Genomic DNA, 26,184 nt, shown 5'->3' on the forward strand with positions numbered 1-26,184 from the left:
TGTGCAGCAGTCACATGAGGGTGTCACACACAACCTCTCTCACCTCTGATGTTTTATTCTGTAGACACTGAGTGCAGTAGAGACGTGAGGGCATCTCATACAACCTCTTTCACGTGTCAGTCACCTGAGGGTGTCACATACAACCCCTCTCACCTCTGATGTTTCACTCTGTAGACATTGTGTGCAGCAGGCACCTGAGGGTGTCACTACAACCTCTCTCACCTCTGATGTTTCACTCTGTAGACATTGTGTGCAGCAGGCACCTGAGAGTGTCCCATACAGCCTCTCTCTCCTCTGATGTTTCACTCTGTAGACATTGTGTGCAGCAGGCACCTGAGAGTGTCCCATACAGCCTCTCTCTCCTGTGTTGTTTCACTCTTGAAGTCTCTGTGCGCTGCACCCACCCGAGGACGGTGCCACCTGCACTATTTCTAGTAATGAGCAGCTTATCACCTGTGTCAGGTGATGACTTGATTAGACCAAAGGTTGCTGTGAGCGGGACACACCTTACACTGGTGCTGATAAGGTATTCCTGTCAGAGGGAGAGGACCCGGCACAGCTCAGACATGGCGGCTGCAGACCCCAGGGCCGATCTGTTACAAGAAGTCACCTGCTCCATCTGCAGGGAGCTGTTTACTGACCCCGTGACCCTGGACTGCGGACACAGCTTCTGCCTCTCCTGTCTCACCAGGTTCAAAGCCAGCGAGGATTTAGAGAAATCCTGCCCGGAGTGCAGAGAGAGAATGGACCTGGAGAAAGAACTGAAGCCGAGTAAGAGATTAGGAAATATGGTAGAAATGGTGACAAGACTGGATATAGCGCCCAGAGGGCCTGCCACAGAATGTCTGTGTGAGGAGCACGGGGAGAGACTGCTGCTCTTCTGTGAAACCGACGGTGGACTCCTGTGTTTGGTCTGCAGGGAGTCCCGGGCACACAGGGAGCACCGTGTGACCCCCACGAAGGAAGCAGAGCAGGAGTACAAGGTAAGAGAACTGGAGTCAGAATATAGTACAGAGGGTCATGAGTGAGTACAAACACTTGTATAGCGCCCCCATCACACTAAAGAACTTCAAGGAGCTGAGCAGGACCGCAGAGTCAGAGGGTCAGAATCTGGAGCAGGGGTCAGTCACCCACAGTAGACCTGTCACCTGATTGAACACTGTGGGCCTTGGGTGGACAGTCCTGAAGTAGATCAGGTCTTCCCACCATCAGTTCTCACTGTCTCTTGCTCCCACCTGTCTGGTCAGTAGTGACATAAACACACAGTGGGGTCCCTCAGGGGTCTGGTCGCATCTTCTTTGTGTGAAGCGCAGTCACCGCCGCTGCTTCCACCTGAGCTCTGAGCAGGTCTGAGACCCTGGCCTGGGTACCTACTAACCACATGCTTGGCTAAGGGACCCTAGTGTCAGTCCACTCGGATGGGTCCTGTGTGCCTTGAAGCCAGGTCAGCCTCTGACCAGTGACGTAACAAAACGGAGGGGCGCCCACTGCACAGTACATGGAGGGACCTCCACTCTGCACTCACTCAGGAGCTGTCAGGTGAGGGTACTGTGCTGAGGGGTCCCCCTGGACTTTGAGGCCTCCCCACACCGCAGGGGCTGTGGGGGCCTTTGTTATGCCACTGCCTCTGACCGGCTTAATTTCTTCATGACCTTTAAACCTGGCTTTTCACGTGAAGGTAGTCCCTCTGGATCAGGTTCTGACAGCTGCATTGTCAAGAGACTCGCAGATAAGAGTCGCAGGCTAGAAATTGTAATTTTATTTGTATAGCACCTCCTACCCCTGATGTTTTACTCTAGACACTGTGTGCAGCAGCGACCTGAGGGTGTCACTACCCCCTCTCTCACCTCTGCTGTTTGACTCTGCAGACACCGTGTGCAGCAGCGACTTCAGGGTGTCACACACAACCTCTCTCTCCTCTGATGTTTCACTCTATAGATACCGTGTGCAGCAGTGCCCTCAGGGTGTGACTACAACCTGTGTCTCACCTCTGATGTTTCACTCTGTAGACACTGTGTGCAGCAGTCACCTGAGGGTGTCACACACAACCTCTCTCACCTCTGATGTTTCACTCTGTAGGCAGTGGGTGCACCAGTCACCTGAGGGTGTCACACACAACCTCTCTCACCTCTGATGTTTTACTCTGTAGACACCGTGTGCAGCAGCTACCTGAGGGTGTCACTACAACCTCTCACCTCTGATGTTTTACTCTGTAGACAGTGTGTGCAGTAGTGCCCTCAGGGTGTCACATACAACCTCTCACCTCTGATGTTTCACTCTATAGATACCGTGTGCAGCAGTGCCCTCAGGGTGTGACTACAACCTGTGTCTCACCTCTGATGTTTTACTCTGTAGACACCGTGTGCAGCAGTCACCTGAGGGTGTCACACACAACCTCTCTCACCTCTGATGTTTTACTCTGTAGACAGTGTGTGCAGTAGTGCCCTCAGGGTGTCACATACAACCTCTCTCTCCTCTATTGTTTAACTCTTGAAGTCACTGTGTGCTGCAGGCACTGAGGACCAATTACTCACCTTTTTTCTCCTGGTCGATGGGGGTCACTCTGGTACTTACCTTGTGGGTATCCTAGTTCCTCCAGCTCCCCTCTACTGATTCCACTTCCTAGGGGGGGGCTCCGACTTTCACATTCCACTTTCTTAGTATATGGTTTGGTCCCCCCCAGGCCTTCAGTATTGTCTATTGCTTTCACTGTTTTCTATTGCATTTTATACTAATTCCTAACTGCTACTGCAATATAATAGTGTGTTTACTTACCTCCAGCTGGGGTATTGCCTTTACAGTATTTTAGTATTTGTGTCACTAAAATAAAGTACCTTTATTTTTTGTAACACTGTGTGGTTCTTCCATGTGTGTAAGTGCTGTGTGACTACAGTGGTATTGTATAAGCTTTGCATGTCTCCTAGATAAGTCTTGGCTGCTCATCCACAGCTACCTCTAGATAGCATGGCTGCCTAGACACTGTCTACACCTCACTAATAGGGGATACCTGGACCTGGTATAAGTTGATAACACCATAGGTGCTCACCACACACCAGGTCACAGAGGTCACATGTCCTACACACTGAGCCTCAGAGGAGAGGCTGTAGAAGAACACAGCATATATCTGGCATCTCAAATGACACTGGTGAACCAACAGAGACACTGCCCAGGAGCATAAGAAGCATGTGTTGGTGTCCAGGGATCTCACACACATACGCCCATTGTTGCAGGGATTACATTTTAGTGCCCCATTTTGGCTTTCCCTCTTATGTTAGCATCTTTTTAAGATCATGGGTTTTACATGTTTTTATTAACTCAACAAAATGCCATGTACGCATTTTTTTTTTTTTGTCAGACGTTGTTCTGTAGTCTGCACAGTTAGTTTTAGAGACAGCTACTGGAAGACAACGCCCTTGCTTGTTTTATGCTCGTAGGAGACAACTCTCAGATTAACTGTGGTTGTTTTGTAAGTTCTGGTCTAGTGTGAAAAGGCTCTTGTCTTGTTAGTTAAGCAATACCTGCTCTGAATTCGGTGACAGGCACTTCACAACAGTGTTATCATGAAAACCTGGCCATGACAAATGCTGCCTGACAGACCCCGCTTGCCATCGAGACAGAGCGCATTTGTGAATGCGATGAGACTGGCGTACCATGACAAATGCCAAGGTATAGGGTTAGATCATTCCAACTAAGTCTGGTAGTTTACTCTTGTTAGGACTGGACTCATAGCGCTAGGTAGGGGCAGCTTTAGCTGCAAAACAGTATGGTTGAATTATTTGCATTTTTCACCATTCTAATAACTCTTGTTACAATAATATGTCTCATCTGTCTAACAATAGCAATTCAGGCCTGGACAATGCTCATGAGTACACACAAGGAGTAAAAAGACTTGGGGTCCGGGGCACTTTAAATTGCTGGTGATGTAGCCTTTTTTCCCTTCGCTGAACTAAAATGCTACTTATAAGGCGGGAACGGTGATAATCCCCTAAGGAGTCTGTTGCTCCACAACTGGGTTTCCTTGACATGTAAATCCAATATCAAATAGCATTATATGTAAAGCACATTAGGCTTCAAAATAAACAATGCCACGTGCTATAATGAAAACCACGAAGATTTATTGAAAGTTTAATGGCATTACAGTCAGCAAAACCAATGGCAAATGTCAGTCAATCAATGTTCAATTGGATAGCAAGAAGCTTAGAATAAAGTGCAAATGATGAAATAACAGAGTATATTAGAACTCAGCTCAGTTTATAAATCAGAAATCTGACTGACAGAGTGTCACCTTCTGAAGATCAAGGGAGAGGGACCCCAATCCTTTGGGTAACACTCATTTTATAGGTTGAAATGCATGAAGCTTCATACATTTGGTGTGAATGTGCTCAGGCCTAGGGATCCCAGCAAATCATGTGAAGGAAAGAACAATAGTTTAAAAACTGATTTGTCAGCAGCATCCCACAGATTCATATAATAATGGGGGTCACACCCCCATTGCTCCTGACACTTTATAGTCAGTCCAAATGTTGCTACAGTCAAGGTTAAGTTCTCCTAAGAACAGCATCATTGTCCCAATAAATGTGACCTTGAGAAAACATTCACTTTCCTAACACAGCATGAAAGCGAAGCTGAAGAACGAAGCATCACGTTGTACATGATAGAATGACATTGTGTTCTACTTCTTTCCCTTTATTCACCTCTCATTGGACTCTATAACTACTCGTTAACCTACCGCTCCCTCTAAGCCCCTCATCGGCCACTCTAATAAAATGACTAATTGTCACCCTACCACTCTCTCTCTACTCACCTCTCATTGGCCCCTCTCAAATGACTACTCATCACCCAACCACTCTCTCTTTACTCACCTCTCATCGGCCCCTCTTAAATGACTACTCGGCACCCTACTGCTCTTTCTCTACTCACCCCTCATCAGCCCCTCTCAAAAAATGACTACCCATCACCCTACCCCTCTCTCTATACTCACCTCTCATTGGCCCCTCTCAGTAGATTCCTACTCTTCACCCTACTCCTCTCCCTCTACTCACCTCTCTTCACCTCCTCTCCACCTGCTCACCTCTCATGGCTCCCCCTTAGTATATGTGTACTCATGACCCTACTCCTCTCCACCTACTCACCTCTCATCCCTCCCTCCCAGTAGATGCCTACTCAGCACCCTACTGCTATCTCCTCTCCTGTACTCACCTCTCATCACCCCCTGTTAGACCTGGTATCCTCAGGGGGATGTTTCCCCAGATGTTTTGCCTTTTATCTCCTGTTTTGCTGATTCTCTTTTTGTTGGCTTGTAGTGCATATGCTTCTCCCTTAAACATGTTTATGATTTGTGTACACCTGATTGACATATTTAGTTTACTGATAAGTCCCTTGTAAAGTGGTATATCATGTACCCAGGGCCTGTAAGTTAAATGCTACTAGTGGGCTGCATCACTGATTGTGCCACCCACAGAAGTAGCCTTCAAATCTGTCTCAGGCCTGCCATTGCAGGACTTGTGTGTGCAGCTTACTGCCACTTTGACTTGGCTTTTAAAATTACTTGTCATAAACTCCTCTTTTATCACATGTCAGTTACCCCTAAGGTAGGCCCGGATTTTCCCTAACTACAGGGTGGTATGTAAGTAAAGGATAGGACATGTACTTTTATTCTTTACATGTCCTGGTAGTGACAAACAGCCTAATTAATGTTTCACTACTGTTAGGCCTTCCCCTCTCATAGGTTAGCATTTGGAATTTCCTCATTATTGCCTTATACCTTTTTAAATGGTAATTCCTGATAAGAGAGGAGTAGTTTTTTCATGTTTTATATCTTTGGAATGGTAATGATACATCCTACTTACTGATGAAGTTGGATTTAACATTACTGTTTCAGGAATGCCACTTTTAGAGAGTGGGCATTTCTCTGCACTTAACTGCTCTGTGTGCCTGGCAGCCTTTCTCCAGTACACATCTGGGTTGGGCTTGGTGACAGCTACATTTGAGCATTCCCTCCAGACAGCCATAACACAGGACACTCAACTGCATCTGCATTCTGATTGGTCTCCCTGGACAGAGAGGAATGGGAGGGGCTGACACTAACACTTTAATAGGTAGTGCCCTGTCCACACCCAAAGGGCTGATTACCCCTACCAGTATCCTGGCAGACAGGACTGGATTGAAAGGGATGCTTATGTACTTCAGAGAGCTCCTTTGAAGTCACCATCGAAGGCACATTTAGGTGTAAGTACTGGGTCTCTGACACCCTAAAATCAGGCACTGTGTTGAACTTGTAACCTGACACTGCTGGGTCTATAGCTGCACATTGCCAGAAGGACTGCTGTGCTGCCAGGAGTGACAGCCACTTTGCTAACGGCTTTGCTGTGTTGGCATGCTGCTTGCTGTGTGCTGGGCTGCAGCAGGGACTGCCACTCTGCGACCTGCCTTGTTGTCCAGGTCTGCTGTCTGCTCCTTTTTTGCTGTGTTGAACAATGAGTGTTCTCTAAGGGCTTGTTGTTTTGCCCTAGTTAAGTCACAGGCTCATTAAAAACTTTACCTTACTCCTGCCGTGAGGACTATGTCACTTCTGAGGTGGGCAGCCCAAACATGACATATTTCAGATGGGGCTGATCGCTAAAACCTACAAAGGACCAGTGCTGTTATGATGGACGTATAACAATTTCTGATGCCGGTAAGCGCTCTGCGCCGATCCAGATCATCATGCCTGATCCCCAGCGGCTCTCTGGTGAGCTCCCAAAGTGCTGGTACCTTTCCCAAGATTGAGCATCCTGGGAGGTTGGAAGATGCCAAAGTGTTGAAGGAAACCCTCTCACCGTTACCCCGCCAGTGTGCCTTGACAATTGGAGCTGCAACTGCATCGACGAGTCATCTGCCAACCCTTGGGAGCAGAATTACGGCATTGCGCCAACACCGGCAGTTTCATGAATCTCCTTTTGGGCAGTGGATCACCGTGTCTGGTCCTTCGACAACCCAGCAGGTCCAATGCCATCCCTGTGAATTCAGGAAAGAGCATTTGTAAGGATATGAGACCCGTGAGGTCTCTACAGTTGACCAGCGTGATATCGTGGGCATCTGTGTGTGATGCAGACGTACTGGTTGTGAGAAAGTAGCCTCTTTCTAGCCTTGTTACCCCCACTTTTAGCCTGTTTGTGAGTATATGTCAGGGTGTTTTCACTGTCTCACTGGGATCCTGCTAGCCAGGGCCCAGTGCTCATAGTGAAAACTCTATGTATTCAGTATGTTTGTTATGTGTCACTGGGACCCTGCTAGCCAGGACCCCAGTGCTCATAAGTTTGTGGCCTATATGTATGTGTTTCCTGTGTGATGCCTAACTGTCTCACTGAGGCTCTGCTAACCAGAACCTCAGTGGTTATGCTCTCTCTGCTTTCCAAATTGTCACTAACAGGCTAGTGACCAATTTCACCAATTCATATTGGCATACTGGAACACCCTTATCATTCCCTAGTATATGGTACTGAGGTACCCAGGGTGTTGGGGTTCAGGAGATCCCTATGGGCTGCAGCATTTCTTTTGCCACCCATAGGGAGCTCTGACAATTCCTACACAGGCCTGCCACTGCAGCCTGAGTGAAATAATCAATCAATCAATCAATCACGATATTTATAAAGCGCGCTATGTACCCGTCAGGGTTTCGAGGCGCTGGGGGGAAGGGGGGGGGGGGTGGAGGTGTGCTGCAGTTAGCGGTCGAAGAGCCAGGTTTTGAGGAGTCTCCTGAAGGCGAGGAGGTCCTGGGTCTGGCGTAGAGATGTGGGGAGAGAGTTCCAGGACTTGGCGGCGAGGAAGGAAAAGGATCTGCCGCCGCAGGTCTTGCGCTGGATTCGGGGGACGACGGCAAGGGCGAGGTTGGCGGATCGAAGTTGACGTGTGGGAGCGTAGAAATTGAGTCTGGAGTTGAGGTAGGAGGGTCCGGCGTTGTGAAGTGCCTTGTGAGCGTGGGTGAGGAGTTTAAAGGTGATCCTCTTCTCCACCGGGAGCCAGTGGAGTTCCCTCAGGTGAGGGGAGATGTGACATTGGCGGGGTATGTCGAGGATCAGTCGGGCGGAGGCATTTTGGATACGCTGGAGTCGTTTGATGTCTTTGGTTGGGATGGCCACATTATTTCACAGCCATTTTACACTGCACATAAGTAACTTATAAGTCACCTATACGTCTAACCTTCACCTGGTGAAAGTTGGGTGCAAAGTTACTTAGTGTGTGGGCACCCTGGCACTAGCCAAGGTGCCCCCACATTGTTCAGGGCAAATTCCCCAGACTTTGTGAGTGCGGGGACACCATTTCACGCGTGCACTACATATAGGTCAATACCTATATGTAGCTTCACATTGGTAACTCTGAATATGGCCATGTAACATGTCTAAGATCATGGAATTGACCCCCATTCCAAATCTGGTATTGGGGAGCCAATCCCATTTACACCCTGGGCTCCACTATGGACCCCGGGTACTGCCAAACCAGCTCTCTAGGGTTTTCTCGGCAGCTACTGCTGCTGCCACCCCACAGACAGGGTTCTGCCCTCCTGGGGTCTGGGCAGGCCAGTTCCAGGAAAGCAGAACAAAGAATTTCCTCTGAGAGAGGGTGTTACACTATAGGAAGGTAGCCTCTTTCTAACCTTGTTACCTCCACCTTTGCCCTGTTTGTGAGTATATGTCAGGGTGTTTTTACTGTCTCACTGGGATCCTGATAGCCAGGACCCCAGTGCTCATAGTGGAAACCCTATTTGTCAGTGTGTTTTATATGTCTCACAGGGATCCTGCTAGCCAGCATGGACCCCGGGTACTGCCAAACTAGCTCTCTGGGGTTTTTCACTGCAGCTACCGCAGCTGCCAACCCACAGACAGGCTTCTGCCCTCCTGGGGTCTGGGCAGCCCAGTCCCAGGAAGGCAGAATAAAGGATTTCCTCTGAGAGAGGGTGTTACACCCTCTCCCTTTGGGAATAGGTGTTAAGGGCCTGAGAGGAGTAGCCTCTCCCTCTTCGGTTTCTGCCAAGGATCGACCGCTGACTGCTTAAGGATGCCTGCAAAACCGCGACGAAGTAGCAAGAAGACTACCAGCAACATTGTAGCGCCTAATCCTGACGGCTTTCTCGACTGCTTCCTGGTGGTGCATGCTCTGAGGGCTGTCTGCCTTCACCCTGCAGTGAAAATCCCAAAGAAATCCCCTGTGGGTTGACGGAGTCTTCCCCCTGCTACCGCAGGCACCAAGCATCTGCTTCACCGGTCCTCTGGGTCCCCTCTTATCTCGATGAGCGTGGTCCCTGGAACACAGGAGCTGGATCCAAGTGACTCTCACAGTCAAGTGGTCCTTCTGTCCAACTTTGGTGGAGGTAAGTCCTTGCCTCCCCATGCCAGACATTAATCATGTGTACTGCATGAATTGCAGCTGCGAGGGCTTCTGTGCACTCTTGCAAGGATTCCTTCGTGCACAGCACAGCTCAGGTCCCAAGCACTCCGTCCTGCATTGCCCAACTGAGTTGACCTCTGGCTTCGTGGGACCCTCTTTTGTGTTGCTGAGTCAACCACCGTGCTCAGATTTCTTGAATGCCTGTTCAAGGGTTTCTGTGGGTGCTGCCTGCTTCTGCGTGGGCTCCCTGTGTTGCTGGGCGCCCCCTCTGTCTACTCATCCAAGTGGCGACCTCCTGGTCCTTCCTGGGCCCGGGCAGCACCCTTTATCTTAAACCGTGACTCATGCAGCTAGCAAGGCTTGTTTGCAGTCTTTCTGCGTGGAAACAACTCTGCATCCTCCAGCACGCCATAGGACATCTTCTGACTAAAGGAGAAGTTCCTGGTACCTTCCGGTGTTGCAGAATCTTTGGCTTCTTACACCCGGAGGCAGCCCTTTTGCACCTTCGTCCGGGGTTTAGTGGGCTCCTGCCCCCCCGGACACTTGCATTACTCTTGGACTTGGTCCCTTTCCTTTGCAGGTCTTCAGGTCCAGGAATCCGACTTCAGTGCTTTGCAGTCATTTGTTGTCTTTGCAGAATCCCCTATCTCGACTTTTCTGTCTTTCTGGGGTAGTAGGGTAACTTTACTCCTACTTTTAAGGGTCTTGGGGTGGAGTATCTTGGACACCCTTAGTGTTTTCTCACACTCCCAGCGACCCTCTACACACTACACTAGGCCTGGGGTCCCTTCGTGGTTCGCATTACACTTTTGGAGTATATGGTTTGTGTTGCCCCTAGGCCAATTGTCTCCTATTGCATTCTACTGTGTTCTACAGTGTTTGCCCTACTTTTCTAAGTGTTTTACTTTCCTGATTTTGGTTTGTGTGTATATTTTTTGTATTTTACTTACCTCCTAAGGGAGTATATCCTCTGAGATACTTTTGGCATATTGTCACTAAAATAAAGTACCTTTATTTTTATTAACATTGAGTATTGTGTTTCTTATGATATCTTGCTATATGATAAAAGTGGTATAGTAGGAGCTTTGTATGTCTCCTAGTTCAGCCTAAGCTGGTCTTCTACAGCTACCTCTATCATCCTAAGATGCTAGAACACTTCTAATCTACTAATAAGGGATAACTGGACCTGGCACAGGGTGTAATTACCACTAGGTACCCTCTATAAACCAGGCCAGCCTCCTACAGTCTGCCAGACTGACCTTTGCTCAGTCTGACAGACACTCTACTTTAGGGGCAAAAGGTGAGGGGCGTGGCCCCTCAGCCTCAAATGACAGACCGCAGCTGATCTTTGCTGTCACTGACCACCTCACATCTCACTGTCCACCTCTCCTGTGACTGCCCTGGTTAATGAACAGTGTCCACCTCTGCCATAAGTGTCTCCCTCTCCGGTAAAGTCTCCACCTTTCCTGCCACTGCAAACGCCCCCATGAATGCCTGCTTCCTTCATCATTGCCCTCCTATTATATCAGTGACCATTTCCCATCAATGCCCACCTCCTATCAGTGTCCACCTCTGCCACAAGTCTCTACCTCATCATTGCCCACCTATCGTATCAGTGACCATTTCCCATCAATGCCCACCTCCTATCAGTGTCCACCTTTCCTGCCACTGTCTGCCCCTCCATCCTGACCCACGTCCTCCATCAATGGCCAGGTCTCTTGTCAATGTCTTCCTCTTCTGTTCAGATCATACTGTCACTAGCTCCTTCTGCCAAAGCCCAACTCTCCTGTCCCACCTCTGTTCCCAATCACCTCCCGTAGTTTAACTTGCACTCGTCTGTCACTCACTGTAGATCACTTTTTCCTCTTTCCTTGTCTCCTGTTGCTTCCACTTAACTACCCTTTCCCTGCTCACCTGCCAGTGCCCACCCTTCTTGCTGCCCTCCATTCTTGGCATCTCCTTTTCCCTATTGCAGCACCCGTCCAATCAGGACTCAGCAGGCAGTGCCCCTGAAAGCTGGCAGTGCTGGGGCAAGAGACAGCCTTGCACGTGACTAAGCCCTTTCCAGTGCTACAAGAACTCAGGAGGATGGGCTGCCCCCTTTGGATTGTTTGCATTAAACTGAATAAATGTGATACACCTTCATTTTGAGCTGCCTCCCTACAGCTCATGTGTGTCACAGCTCTCAGCCCTTGACTCGGCTCTTCAGCAGTCTCAGAGAGCACGAGAGACGTGTCTCTCCGAATGAGCACAGCTGCCCTTAGGAAAGAGGCCTGACACCGGGCAATGCTGGTGATGAACCTATCACTGTCGTTGTGGGAGATACCCCTCTTGGGGGCCTTTTCAGGGGCAGTTGTGCTTGCTCACAATCCAGATTAGTGAAAAAACAAATCCAGCGACATAAGTGTTCCTTTGTTGTGGGACTTGCACGCCCCCTGGGCATAGCCCCCCCTTCTTACAGTGACAGGGACTTCTGGGGGGGTCACCCACATTTACAAAACCACTGCTGACTGATCACACGTTTCATTAGAATAGCTACAGGCACCTTCTTGCTGTAAACAATGTCCCACTGACAGGCACTTACCTGCGGCTCATGCTGAGAGTGTGCAAGGCGTCGTGAGTGACACCTTCACTTTGCATTATGAGACATATTGATTCTATAGCTCAGGACACTCCTCTGTGCTCCACTATGCAGGGGAGACCTCAATGTGTGGCTTCACAGGCCAGCAGTCCCGAGCCGGCAGCTCACGAGCACCCAACAAAAGGATGCTCGCAAATAAGTTACTGAAACCATCCCCACCGCCCCCCACCCCAATACATTGTACTGTGTCAGCACACCACCAGAAGTGTGACACAACTGCTCCTTGTGTTCCTTCTTAGGTCGGTGTTCCTCCAGAGCTGGGACTCAGCTGCAGTTCATTGGCTGTTCCTCTGTTCAGTGCACTGGGCTGTGCTGGGCACAAGGCAGGGCAGTCACTGGAGCCCACAGGGCCCTTTGTTAGGTGCTCCTTTTAAAACATCCCTGGACATACACAATGCTGATTGCACGTTGGACATCCCTGGGGGCTCACTAGGCGCTGCTTCAGGAGTCTGGCCTTTCAAGTGCCTGGTTTCTAACATAACTTAATACTGGGAGTCTGCATACATGTCTGTGAGCAGAGAAGGCAACAGAAGAACAGGAAGAAATTTACAAGGGTTTGTGCTAAGATCACACAATGTAGACAAGTGGAGAAGCAATGTCGAAAACTATTATCTTTTGAGAACAGTCATCAACTTTAACATTTTATCATCTTGGCTTTCTGGGAAATGAGTCATGATGAAGGGGGTGGATGCTTTCTTGCTGCAAGGAGGGTCTTGTTAATAACACAACAGAGAGCTCATGGCATCCTGCTTGGCTACTTTATCTAAATCCGTGTTTGTTTTTGTAGTTGTATTTATTACAAACAAGGACCAAATAGATCTTACACGTGCAAAGGGCGCTCCAGAGCTTCACCTAGTAGTTTAATAGGAGAATGCTTAGTCACAAATAGTTGGAAACAACCTAGAATATCATTTAAAGAGACAAATACAAGACATTCCAAGATCCCAGTTTTGTAAATAAAATACATGTCAAAAGGAAAATAAAAATAAATGAAGGGGTATAAAAGGGATACCTAAAATAGCAGAAACATTTAAGTAGGAGCTGTACAAGTCATGATTAGCTTATCCCTCCACCTAAGGAAAAAAGTTTAGTGTGAAAATCCTACTTATAAATTCAGCTGAGAAAAAGCTAAGGAAGTAATTCTTGTGACATATAACTACTTAAGGAAAATAAAAGTATGAGAAAGCTGTGGCAGTTTAGTGTGAAAAGCTTACTTATAGTTTTTGCTGAGAAAAAAGAGGGCAAAGCCATTCTTGTGGAATATAACTACTTAGAGCAAATAAAAATCTTTAGTTAACATGGATTTTTATTGTATATATCACAAGATTGACTTTTATAGGGTTATCTTATTTCTGCTGTTTAGTAAACACTTCAAGCTTGACTGCCATAATCTTCAGTCCTATAAGCTCCCTGCAGTCAGACAGCGTGGGTGCAGATCTGACCTTGTTCAAGGGAAGCATGCCTCCTGGGATTTAGCCCTTCTGTCTTAGCAAATTCCATCCAAAGAATGCTTTATAGAGGAAAACTATAAAAACATGGGAATGCACTATTTGATACCTAGTTCTAGAAACTTTAGCTACAAGGTACTAGATTACAAGCTAGAGCATGGGTAAACAACTGAAAAGCAGTCTATGGTAAATATACAGGTAAATAAAATTGTATTGGGGTACAAAAAATGTTACAAAGCATATGTCAATCCCTTAAATAATTTCAGTTCATTATAATTAAATGAAAACTTGAAGGGCATCTGTTATTTGTTCCAATCATCTCCGCTTGTTTTTTGTACTTCCACTTAGGCAGGCTGCTGGGACAGAAATGTCCTGTGTATGGTATATGGGTTTGTTCCCCCTGCCTAAAGTGTCCAAATCTGTTTTCCTGGTGTTCTGACTTCTCTATTCGTCCTGCCATCTAACAAATCTAGTGTGTGCACACAGGACCAGGCCTGCCCCTGACTATGTGAGGTCCAGGACCTGTCCCGTGACCTGGAGGGTTACATCAAGTGCACCTTCATAGTGGGAAGAGGACTACATTTATGTATCACCCAGAACCTTGCACTGACATCCCATATGTATATTGAATCCATCTTGTGAACATGCAATATATGCGTGTGTGTATTAAGGAGACCAGGCATCATGGTTTTGCCCAGACAGTCCCGTTTTTTTAAGGACTGTCCCGGTGTCCCAGCACTTTTTGACAAAACAGACATGTCTCCGTTTTTGAGAGAGGGTTGGATGAATGTGTACATTAATCACAGAGTTGTGCAGGCTAACGTTTCATCCGGCCCTCTTATCACACCAGAGACCCAACTTAACATTTATAGTCACCTGCTGTGCTGCCTCGCCTCATTAAACAGCACAACAGGCTTTAATGAGGGGTGAATGAGATCTGCATAGCCCATAAGGAGGCCTGGGGGGGGGAGGGGAGTCCACCAGTAGGTAGTTATAGTTAGGACTAGTTTCCAGAGGAAAAGCATTTTTTGACTTGCTCATAACTTTAGAGGCGTTTGACGAATCTTCACAAAAGTTTCCAAATAAAGTGCCCAACTGTGTCTTATTGTACCTGGTAAGTTTCAGCGTTATTTATCAAGAGTGTGGTTGAGAAAAAAAGGAGGGGCTAAAAAAAAAAGTGTTCCCCATGTTAATTCCCATAGGGATTTTGAACACGGCTACAGCTCAAACTGCTGGACAGAATTACACCAGATTTGGCAGGAATGCCGCTTTTGGTCCAGAAAGCACCCTTTTTAGGGTCGAGCGCAAGCGCTCTAGCCTGCTGTAATTTCTCTGTGGGCTTTTAACCTCGCCCACCACACGCCCTTCAGTTTTGTTGGTTTGTGGGCTTGCCTTTTAAAAATCACTTGATTTTATTTGTGAAAGGCATGCATATGTCATCGGCCAACTACTGAACACATACGAGGCTCCATGCTTTCAGCATCGTTTATGGACTACTTTTTCTTTTTATTTCCTACGCAGCTCGATTTCGCTGCACATTTGCCGATACGTTTGACTGCGAGTGAACTTCTGTTTCATTTTGTGTGCTCCTTCACGCTTATTGCGTGGTGCTTTCAATCAGCTTGCTTATGTAAAACTGTATTACTATTCAGTTTCATTTTATGTGGCACTATAAGTCCGGTTAGGACTTTACAATGCTAATAGCTCTAAGTCGAGCTAATGTGAGACCCATTGCAATGCAAATGCTTGTAATAAATATGTCACCCCTAAAGTAGACCCTAAATAGCCTTAAGGGTAGGGTGCAGTGGATTTAAAAAAATAGACATGTGCATTTAAGTTTTAAATGTCCTAGTAGTGAAAAACCTTTAAATTTGTTTTTAACTACTGAAAGGCCTACCTCTCCCATAGGATAACATTGAGCTACTTTATTACATTTGAGAAATGATAACTTTTGTTGCAGTACAAGCAGAGATGTCATGCATGGTCTCTAAAAAATTATAATTTAAAATTCTCTTTAATGGTAATGTTGGATTTTAAGCCACACGTATGAAAGAACACTTTTAGAAAGTTGGTATTTTCGTGTCCGAACCACATGCCTGAAACCTGTGTCCTGCATCACATTACGAGATGTTAGCAGCTTGCCTTTGTGTAATTCTCTTAGACAGTATCACAGAGGGAGACCGGGTGTTAGCAGGATGGGCCATCCTGCCAGCATAAGAGGGGCGGAGCTGTTCACAGCCTCAATTACATATCAAAGGAGCTTCCTTAGCACACTGACAAAGAACTTCACAAAAGCTTTTTGTTTCAATAGACATCCTTTGAGCAGGTCAAGGAGGAAGGAAATTACAAAGCCATCTGAGGGGGAAAACTCCACAAGCTTTTTCCCCTTTAAAGGTGGCACCAGCTATAACAAGCATTGGTAAATGCATTAGGTTTTGCCTGTGTGTATAATAATAAGTACTAAAGCAATGCAATAGCATTCAGTACAAAGTTGTGATATTACAATTACAGTATCTGCAAAGTCTCTGTATTATTTTTGAATTTGGACATTACCATCCATACCTAACATTACTCATTGACTTGTAAGCTGTATACTGCATCATTCTAGACAAGGTTCTCACGTGTTTCTACTTCTATAGAGTTTTTAAGCGAGTGTGTGCAAATAGTCATTGAGCATTCTTTCAGGAGCTCACACACTCTTGAAACGCATGGACTCTGGTGGCACTTTCTGTGGCTTATTAATAAAACTGTTCATGGTGGATGAGCAAGGAAAAAACAGAACTATTTAAACGTGTAAAATCCAAATATGCAGCCCAATTGTTCAGCTTTTGCACATGTCCAGCACAATATATAAGAGTGTGGTGGAGATTATGTTGAACCGATCACCAGCATGACGACTCAGGGAGTGAAAGCTCAGCACTGACACTTCCTGTAATCTGCAGATCATGGGCTCGAATTCATCATTACATGCTTTGTGAGCAGGGTAGAGTTACATAGTCTAATATCTACACTTGTTGTACGAAGCACCATAAAAAGGAAGTGATTCATATTTGAAGCATTAAAAGGTGCCTGACTTTCTGCAGGGCATGAGGGAGATGCTACCAACTGTGCACAGTGAGCCGGTGTTCTCCACTCGCCTGCATGCAGGCTTGCAGTCAGCCATGGCCACTTGCTGCTCACAGCAACAGGACGCTTTACAGAGAACATTTAATTGCAGCAACAGAAGTGTCTCGGACATGCGGTGGTGCTAGATAACTAGTTCCAAGGCGTCGGAGGCAAGAATGAAAACAAGTGTCTCCGACATGCGGTGGTGCTAGATAGTTAGCGCCAAGGCATCGGAGGCAAGAAAGTGAAAAAACAAGCCGCAGGATGCAAGAATGTGAAAAAACAAGGCATCGGAGGCAAGAAAGTGAAAAAACAAGGCATCGGAGGCAAGAAAGTGAAAAAACAAGGCGTCGGAGGCAAGAATGTGAAAAAGCAAGGCGTCGGAGGCAAGAATGTGAAAAAACAAGGCGTCGGAGGCAAGAATGTGAAAAAACAAGGCGTCGGAGGCAAGAATGTGAAAAAACAAGGCGTCTGAGGCAAGAATGTGAAAAAACAAGGCGTCTGAGGCAAGAATGTGAAAAAACAAGGCATCGGAGGCAAGAAAGTGAAAAAACAAGGAGCCTGAGGCAAGAATGTGAAAAAACAAGGCGTCGGAGGCAAGAATGTAAAAAAACAAGGCATCGGAGGCAAGAATGTGAAAAAACAAGGCATCGGAGGCAAGAATGTGAAAAAACAAGGCGTCGGAGGCAAGAATGTGAAAAAACAAGGCATCGGAGGCAAGAATGTGAAAAAAGAAAAAGGTGCCGATGCAAGAATGTGAAAAAATGCATGCTGACAGGAAGAGATAAATGGTGTTAAGAAGCATGCATGGAATGTGTGCAGCCGGGGAAAGATTACAAAATGTAAATAGTAAACACTGTGCAGCCTTAAGCAAAAACAATAAATGCTGTTTGTGCAGAAAGCAAATTAAAGTAGTTCCACGCATCAAAACAACAAGCGGACAATGATAATGAGTACTTGGGCCACACGAGACTGATAAGAGAACGGCACATCGGATGGCAGGAAATAGAACCCCTACAACCAATGAATAGGAGGAAAAGTAAAGCACATGGTCAATAAGAAAGTAAGGCAGGATGTAAGTCCCTTTTAAGATATATTAAATACAATAGATTTCACAAACACAGCGCAAGTGCTGTGCAGATAAAACTTAAAAATAGGGCCCTCAGATCCACTCTGCAGTTCAGTCCTGGACCTGCTGAAAACATGCAGAAGGCCTGCAATGCACTTCAGAGGACGGCCCTACCGCTTGAGGCCTACCTTGCTGCTTGAAGCTAGAACTACCAGAATGAATCCAAGGGCTAGTTGCCTGTTCTGACCGACAGGAACATAACAGACTCCAACCGTTTGAACCCTGTACCTGGACCCTGACAGGTGAGTCCTACCCTCCACATGGTGCCTAACAAGTCCTGGCACCTTGGAGGTGGTGCTAAAGGTGGCCAAATAGGCAAATCTCAAAGTGCTCTGAGAATCGACAGAAGACTGGACCTACTTGCTCACCAATCTGCCTGAGGTGCATCGCCACTTGGACTGACTTTGCGGTAGCTCCTTCTGCATTCTTTTCTGCAGCAGCAAATCCTGTTCAGCGGCTCCTCGCAGAACAGGTATCCGGCCTCGTGGAGCCCTTCTCGGCTACAGCCTACAGCTTTTCTCCGCTGTAGATTTTCGACTTCCCAAAGAGTGACAAAGTCCAAATGTAGAAATCTTCATTGCAAGTTTACCCAGTGCCTTCCCAATGTTGACGCCTCCTCGAACATCACAAGCTGCCTTGCCCTGCGGAACTTTACCTTCTCAGACATGTTCTTCAAAATTTCTCCTAAGTTCGACGGCAAGCCGACACAGGGCAAAATCAACCTCGTATATCCGAATCGCACTCCATTGAAGTTGGCCATAACGTCTGAATTTGGCCTAGCTTTGCATGTCTAGGCACTTTGAGCTTCTAAGTGCTAGTTTTCATCAAAACCTGTAAAGGTTCATAACTCTGGTTCCGCTGATTTGTATTAAAATCATTTTGGTACCATTTTATTTATTAAATTTTACTGTTTTTCTAAATTGGTGTGGGAGCTGTCTTGTGTTGTATTTTCACTTTATTACTGTTTATGCACAGCATAAATAATGTACAGTTAAGCCTGACTGCTTTTGTGCCAAGATACCAGAGGATTAAACACAGGTTGGTTTGGATTTGCTTGAGGCTTTACCCCGACAAGGATGATGGCTGATGTTTTCAGAGGGTTAACAACCCCCCTCAACCAAAGACCGTATTTTTCACAATCCCATCTCAGTCCACGCCTACTCGTGGCCCTGCTCCTCTTCCTCTATTCACCACTCATTGGTCCCCTCTGTAGATGCCTCCTCATCTCCCCACTCCTCTCTTCCCACTCACCTCTCACCCCCTCAGTACATGTCTATTCATCACCCTCCTCCTATCACTCACCTTTCTCCTCACCTCCTGCTCCATCATCCTCCTTCCTCAGACTCCTCTTCCATCCTCCTCCGTCCACCTGTCACACCATCTTCATCCCCTTCTCTACCACACCCATCCCATCTCCTCCTCTTTAGTCCCCTCTCTGCCTTAACATTTCTTCTCTTCCCTTCAACTCCCTCTTTTACTCTTACCTTATCCACCTCTTTGTTTTGTCTCACCCTTCCTTTTGTTTCCCTTGTCTTTTCTACCCTCACGCCCTCCATTCCTCCTCTTTGTGCCCCATCACCTCCTCCTCTCGCCAGGATTCTAGAATGTTTAGTCCTCTCCTCTGCCTCCTGGTGCCACACTTAATCCTCTCCTCTGCCTCCTGGTGCCACACTTAATCCTCTCCTCTGCCTTCTGGTGCCACACTTAATCCTCTCCTCTGCCTCCTGGTGCCACACTTAATCCTCTCCTCTGCCTCTTGGTGCCACAATGAATCCTCTCCCCTGCCTCCTGGTGCCACACTTATAACAACCTTGGCCCTGGTGCTTTCAGGACACTTGATGACAGGATGAGATCAAATTCACACCTGTGAGTTACTCAATAGCTACTGTCACTAGTGGTCTCAGTAAGTGATGAGCTCTACCTTTCCAAACGCCTCAAAACATCTCATTTTTGGAGGTTCCTGTGAGTATTTGGAGATCTTGTAGCCTTGTTCTGGGTTCTAAACCAAAGGAGGCCCAAGAGCACACGGTATGTCTGTGAGTGCGCTGCATTTTTCCTGTCACAGATCCTGCATGTGGCGGGTGCACGTCTCGCTTTTTCACTGTGGCAGGGGCACTCCATGAGACTGGCGTCTGTTCCCTTTTGCAGACACTTTATAAGGCTGTTGTCTGCTCTCTTTCTCCGGCTGCCTGTTCTATGCAGAAGACCCTGCATCAGGCTGGTGCCTTCTTCATTGCACAGACCGTGCTTAGGACCCGTGCCTGCTCTCTCGCTCTGGATTCCGTTCACTGTCACACTCTGTAAGAGGTTGGCGCCTGCTTTCTTCCTGTGGCTTCCTGTTACTTCCTGTTTTGTTTAGGCTGATGCCTGCTCTTTCACTCGCTGCCTGCTCCCAGCTGCTGGCCCTGTACAGGATAGTGTTTGCTCTCCCATTTAGGCTGCCTGTTCCCAAGTGCAGGCACTGTTAGGGACTGCCTGTCCCAGACTGTAGCCCTCACAGAAGGCTCCTGTAGGGTGAGAGTCCCTATGCCCTGTGCCACCCTGTCACTGACCCTGCATGGGCCGGGGTCAGTTCCTGTGGCAGGCCCTGTAAGGGTGTCTGCTCTCTTGCTGCCCGCTCGCTCTTGACATGACTGCCTCTTCCCTGCCACAGACAGTGTAGGCTGCTGGTGTCTGCTCTCCCTGGTATGACTGTCAGTACTGGGGCACATACACTGTATGCTGCTGGTGTCTGCTCTCTCTGGTATGACTGCCAGTACTTGGGCACAGAGTCTGTATGCTGCTGAAGTCTGCCCTCTCTGGTATGACTGCCAGTACTGGGGCACAGACACTGTATGCTGCTGGTGTCTGCTCTCTCTGTTATGTCTGCCTCTTCCCTGACAAAGACACTCTTTGCTGCTGGTGTCTGCTCTCTCTGGTATGACTGCCAGTACTGGGGCACAGACACTGTACGCTGCTGGTGTCTGCTCTCTCTGGTTACGATTCCTGTTCTGGGGCACAGACACTGTATGCTGCTGGTGTTTGCTCTCTCTGGTATGAGTGCTACTTCTGGGGCACAGACACTGTATGCTGCTGGTGTTTCCTCTCTCTGGTTACGATTGCCTGTTCTGCGGCACAGACTGTGTATGCTGCTGGTGTCTGCTCTCTCTGGTATGACTGACAGTACTGGGGCACATACACTGTATTCTGCTGGTGTCTGCTCGCTCTGTTTATGACTGCCAGTACTGGGGCACAGACACTGTATGCTGCTGGTGTCTGCTCTCTCTGGTTATGGCTACCAGCACTGGGGCACAAACACTGTATGCTGCTGGTGTCTGCTGTCTCTGGTACTGGGGCACAGACAGTGTATGCTGCTGGTGTCTGCTGTCTCTGGTATGACTGCCAGTACTGGGGCACAGACACTGTATGCTGCTGGTGTCTGCTCTCTCTGGTTATGATTCCTGTTCTGGCCACAGACACTGTATAATGCTGGGATCTGCTCTCTGGTTATGACTACCAGTACTGGGGCACAGACACTGTATGCTGCTGGTGTCTGCTCTCTCTGGTATGAGTGCCTCTTCTGGGGCACAGACACTGTATGCTGCTGGTGTTTCCTCTCTCTGGTTACGATTGCCTGTTCTGCAGCACAGACAGTGTATGCTGCTGGTGTCTGCTCTCTCTGGTATGACTGCCAGTACTGGGGCACAGACACTGTATGCTGCTGTTGTCTACTCTTTCTGGTATGACTGACAGTACTGGGACACATACACTGTATGCTGCTGGTGTCTGCTTGCTCTGTTTATGACCGCCTGTTCTGGGGCACAGACACTGTATGCTGCTGGTGTCTAATCTCTCTGGTTACGACTGCCAGTACTGGGGCACAGGCACTGTATGCTGCTGGTGTCTGCTCTCTCAGGTATGACTTCCTGTTCTGGGGCACAGACACTGTATAATGCTGGTGTCTGATCTCTCTGGTTATGAATGTCAGTACTTGGGTGCAGTCACTGTATGCTGCTGGTGTCTGCTCTCTCTGGTATGACTGCCAGTACTGGGGCACAGACAGTGTATGCTGCTGATGTATGCTCTCTCTGGTCTGACTGCCAGTACTGGGGCACAGACACTGTGTAATGCTGATGTCTGCTCTCTCTGGTTATGACTGACAGTACTGGGACACAGACACTGTATGATGCTGGTGTCTGCTCTTGGTGGGGCCGGTGCCTGTTCCCTCTCAAAGACCCTCCAAGGGCTGCAGACTGCCTCTCACAGACTGATGCCTGCTCTTGGTGGGGCCAGTGCCTGCTCCCTCTCACAGACCCTCCAAGGGCTGCAGATGCCTCTCACAGACCGGTGCCTGCTCTCGCTGCCTTTGGCCCTGTATAGAAGTGACTGCTCTGTAGCGCGAGGTGATGGTGACAGACAGACAGGTTCCAGACTAGAAACCTGCAAGTAAAGGGGAGTCAAGTATTGAGGAAGTGGCTTGTGACATATTCAGGACCAATCTAGATATCTGATCCTGTCCTTACACGTTGCTTAAGGCTGTTCTGGCATTTTAATATGGAATTAAGTGCCCTGAAAACCTCAGTCGGGTGTCTGTTCCTGGTACCTGTGATCTGGAAACACGTGGCCTATACTCACAATCTGAACTTCAAATGAGCACATCTGTGGCTTGGCTTAGTGCGGCTGTAGCTTCTAGTTTGATAACCTGTGGCTAAAGCTTATAATCAAGATATGTGTGATTGGTGATTAAACTGTGAATGTGTGGCTGGTACTTACTGTCTGCATATGTCTGGATGATCATGTGATGATTATTATTGTATGAACAACTTCACTTTACAAATCAACAGTTGTCACTTTTGTACTTTGCTCTCTGCAGAAGAAGCTCCAGGACTTGCTGTGTCCTCTGAGGAAAGAGATTGGGCACATGCTGGAGTCTAAACTCAAGGAAGAAGAACAATATAACACAGTGAGGGTGAGTGGCAGCCGGGAGTCCTGTGCAGTTAAAGATCTATCATTCTGTATGTGCAGGCTTGTACATGTGCCTGTCTAGGTCAGAGATGCAGAGACGCCACTGGTTCACCCTTCAGCCTGGGTCATGCCTCTACCAGGTGAATATACTGGGTGGAGAGTCACTGTCCGGGGGCTTAGGGACCCAGATCTTTCCAAGTGTCTTCCTGAAAGAATCAAAAACAAGCATTACCCTCCCAAACTTTGTGTAGAAATCACATACCTTCACAGTCCGTGTCAGAGTGAGTATGCATGAACCGTAGGCATCTCTCTGTAAGTATGTGTATGTGTCTGTTGGTGTGTTTGTGTGTGAATGATCAATCAATCAGTCAGGTGTGTTTTGTATAGCACGGCTTGTCACCCAGGTGTTTGTTGCAGGTGACTATCCGAAAAGTGAGGTTTTCAGTCCCTCTCTAAAGTGGGTCAGTGAGGGTGCGGAGATGGAGTTGGACCCCCAACGAAGCCATGGTGTCCCTGAATGCCCTTAAGGCAAAATCAGGGCCCTGGTCCAATTGGAAAGCCGCAACCGCATATGTACCGATAAAGACTCGCAAATCTTTAATAGCAGTCCGAGCGTCAGCCGAGCGTTGTGGCCACACCCATAAAAATCTGGAGCATGAATCAACAGCGACTAAAATATACTTGTATGCACTGTCCGGTGTTAGGGGACCACAGTGGTCCAAGTACACACATTGTAATGGTTTGTTTGAAATTAGGAGGGGTGTCTGCGGTGGGCGTTTTGCAGTGGAAACTTTAATTTGTTGACAGATGTCACAACAAAGGACATACTGCTTGGTCTCTTTACAGAGACCTGTCCACCAATAACGGGCCTGCAAGATCGAAATAGTAGCGGCCACACCAGCATGGGCAGAATCCACCCCCTCATGTGCGGCTTTAATCAATTGTGATCTTATATCTCTATTGGGAATGTCCCGTCCACCTACGCCTGGTATATTAACTTCAGCGTTTAGCATACCTCCCATATGGTAGGAATATTTTGTAGGAAATCCTTTAGGATAGGGCGTACCATCAGCCGTAGCTGTCACGGCGGCCCAAATGTCTGCGTCCGGTTTTGAACTCAAACGAGTCACAGCAGCCACAGCAGCCACAGCCACTGCTGACTTTGCGGCTTCATCAGCCAATGCATTTCCAGAAACGTGTATCCCAACGCGCTGGTGGCCAAGTGTATGTACAACATGGACATTTGGTAGCATTTCTTTCAGATCTGCTACTTTCCCCCACAGAAGTCTGTGTTTTATGGTGTTGCCTTTGGAATCTCTGAACCCATTCTGGCGCCAATAATGCAGGTATTCATTAAAGGACTGGACACAATAATAGGAATCACAAACACTCAGAGTAGGCTGTGCCGGATCCGTGTGCTCCAGTGCCATCAGCAGAGCTTCTAGTTCTGCCAACTGTGCTGTGCAATCCCCTAGGGTTTGCGTAAAGTATGTAGAGGACAAAATTTATCGTCCTCCATGTAGCCACTTACGACTGCACAAGCAGCAGAATATTGGTGTTTTGTGCCAATTGCGGGTTGTGCTGAACCATCGGTTTACATGACTCTATGATATTGTTCAATAGGCAATGTATTCCCTGGAACTGGGTACTCTATTTTGTACTGTAAAAATTCTTGAGTTTGTAATTTTGGGTTAAAAATGTAGTCTACATCAGTGGCTGTCAAAGACGTAGCCCATTGTATCCAACGTGGATGTAATGCTTTTGTTTTTGGAATGCTGGCTTTTGTGACAGCCTCTAGGGCTGGAATTGGAGAAACAACAATAATGTGTTTTCCTTGGGCAAGAGGACTTTCTTTAATGACAGCCATCTGTACAGCAGTGAGAATTTTCTCAGTGGGAACAAAGCGATGTTCTGAGGCTGAATGTAAGTGTGATTTGTAAGCAATCTGGGCTGTCTCACCTTCACTAAATGTCACATAGGTGAAACCGATGGCACCAGCTATTACTCTGATGACCAAATGTGTTTTGTTGCCCCTCATGTGTAAGTGTTGTGCTGCAAGCAGGTCTGTTTGCAAATCTCAAAGAATACGTGTATGTTCAATTGTCCAGAATTTACTTGAAAAATCAGGACGTATCAGATCATATAAAGGTTTTATGCGTGTAGCATAATCTGGAATGTAAGTTCTGCCAAAATTTAGGAAACCCAATAGAGATTGGAGTTTTTTAATCGTATTTGGTGGTTGTAACTGTGCTCATTTTTCTAAAAATTGTGGCTCTAGGCTCTTTCCTTCACTTGACATCTCTTATCCCAAAAACAGGACGCTGAGGAAGGCGATTTTTGTTTTCTTTAAATTGAATTTGTAGCCAAATTCAGCAAATCCTACAACAATGCGGCTTACCCATTTTACAATCGTGTTGTAGTAGTTCATCATCCGTTAGGTAGATATCATCTACATAGGACAATGCTTCAGGATCAATGCTGTGCAAAATTGCTGTCACACAAGCTGCAAACAGTCCTGGGCTGTTCTTATGCCCCTGAGGTAAACAACAGATTTCTTTCTGGGAGCCTTGCGCGCTAAAACTTGTTAAGTCTCTACTCTCAGGCGCTATATTCTAGCATAAAAAAACATTGGTAATTTCCAGTGTTGTTTTGTATTTTTTACGCACTATATTGTTCATTAGTGCCGTGCTATGTGAATTTTGTATAGCATACCTGTGTAAATGACTGTTTAAGTGTCTGTCGTCTATGACTATTCTATATGAATGGTCTGGTTTAGCTACTGGGAATAACGGATTATTCATTGGGGAGACACAGGGTTCAAATACACCCTGGTACTCTTATTGTGCGAGTATTTCTCTCACAGGTGCTTTTGCTTCGTGTTTTATAGGATACTGAGGTTGTGGTTGAGGTTCATTTTTAATTGTAATTACATGGTCGGGGGATTCTTCATCCCATCCTACGTGATTGCAGTATAAAGCAGGAGCCTGTGCCAAAGCCCAATCAGTGGCACAGGAGTCAGCGTGTTCCTCTGGAACAAGGGGCGAGAAGGAAGGCTTAATCACGTCTTCCCCATGTGGGCAGGTACGGACAATCTTGTTTGGCCAACAAAACATCATATATGTTTACCACGCGATCCCAAAAGCTTGCGTCTATTATGCGCTCAATGTATCCTTCTAGCTGCAGCATTACTTTATACATCCTATCAGACGTGGAGACACGCATGTCCGCAGTCTCTACTTGTATAAAGTCATCAGTTGCTTTCACCTCCAGATGCTCTAGAAGACTCCAGCGAACTATTGTGACCTCTGCCACGCTGTCTAGCAGTGCTAGAGCCCACTTCTTGTTCTTCAAGAGGACCCTCTTTCTGAGTGGCATGTCGAACTGTGACTGCTGCCACTTTTTTCTTTTTGAATTTTGGTTTTTGTTGAGTGGGTTTATCTTCCTTTTTAACAGAAACCTCTGAAGAGCGTTGTGATTCCTATCTCGGTTTCACGTACTCTGTCCTTCACTCTGATCACCCACATCCCTCATTTTGTTTTTCCAATGATTCC

The 26,184-nt window shown here is 47.1% G+C and overlaps 1 protein-coding gene across 1 annotated transcript in view; it reads left to right on the forward strand.

Moving 5' to 3' along the window:
- The first annotated feature begins 542 nt into the window (after window positions 1-542).
- Window positions 543-26,184, forward strand: part of LOC138278805 (E3 ubiquitin-protein ligase TRIM39-like) — a 203,822-nt gene continuing 178,180 nt past the window's right edge. The window contains exons 1-2 of the mRNA XM_069219318.1: window positions 543-983; window positions 22,542-22,637. Coding sequence (XP_069075419.1) covers window positions 567-983; window positions 22,542-22,637 — 513 coding nt within the window. The 5' untranslated portion in view covers window positions 543-566. The remainder of the gene's footprint in view (window positions 984-22,541; window positions 22,638-26,184) is intronic.

The sequence above is a fragment of the Pleurodeles waltl genome, unplaced genomic scaffold (assembly GCF_031143425.1).
Source record: "Pleurodeles waltl isolate 20211129_DDA unplaced genomic scaffold, aPleWal1.hap1.20221129 scaffold_59, whole genome shotgun sequence".
Classification (NCBI taxonomy): Eukaryota; Metazoa; Chordata; class Amphibia; order Caudata; family Salamandridae; genus Pleurodeles; species Pleurodeles waltl.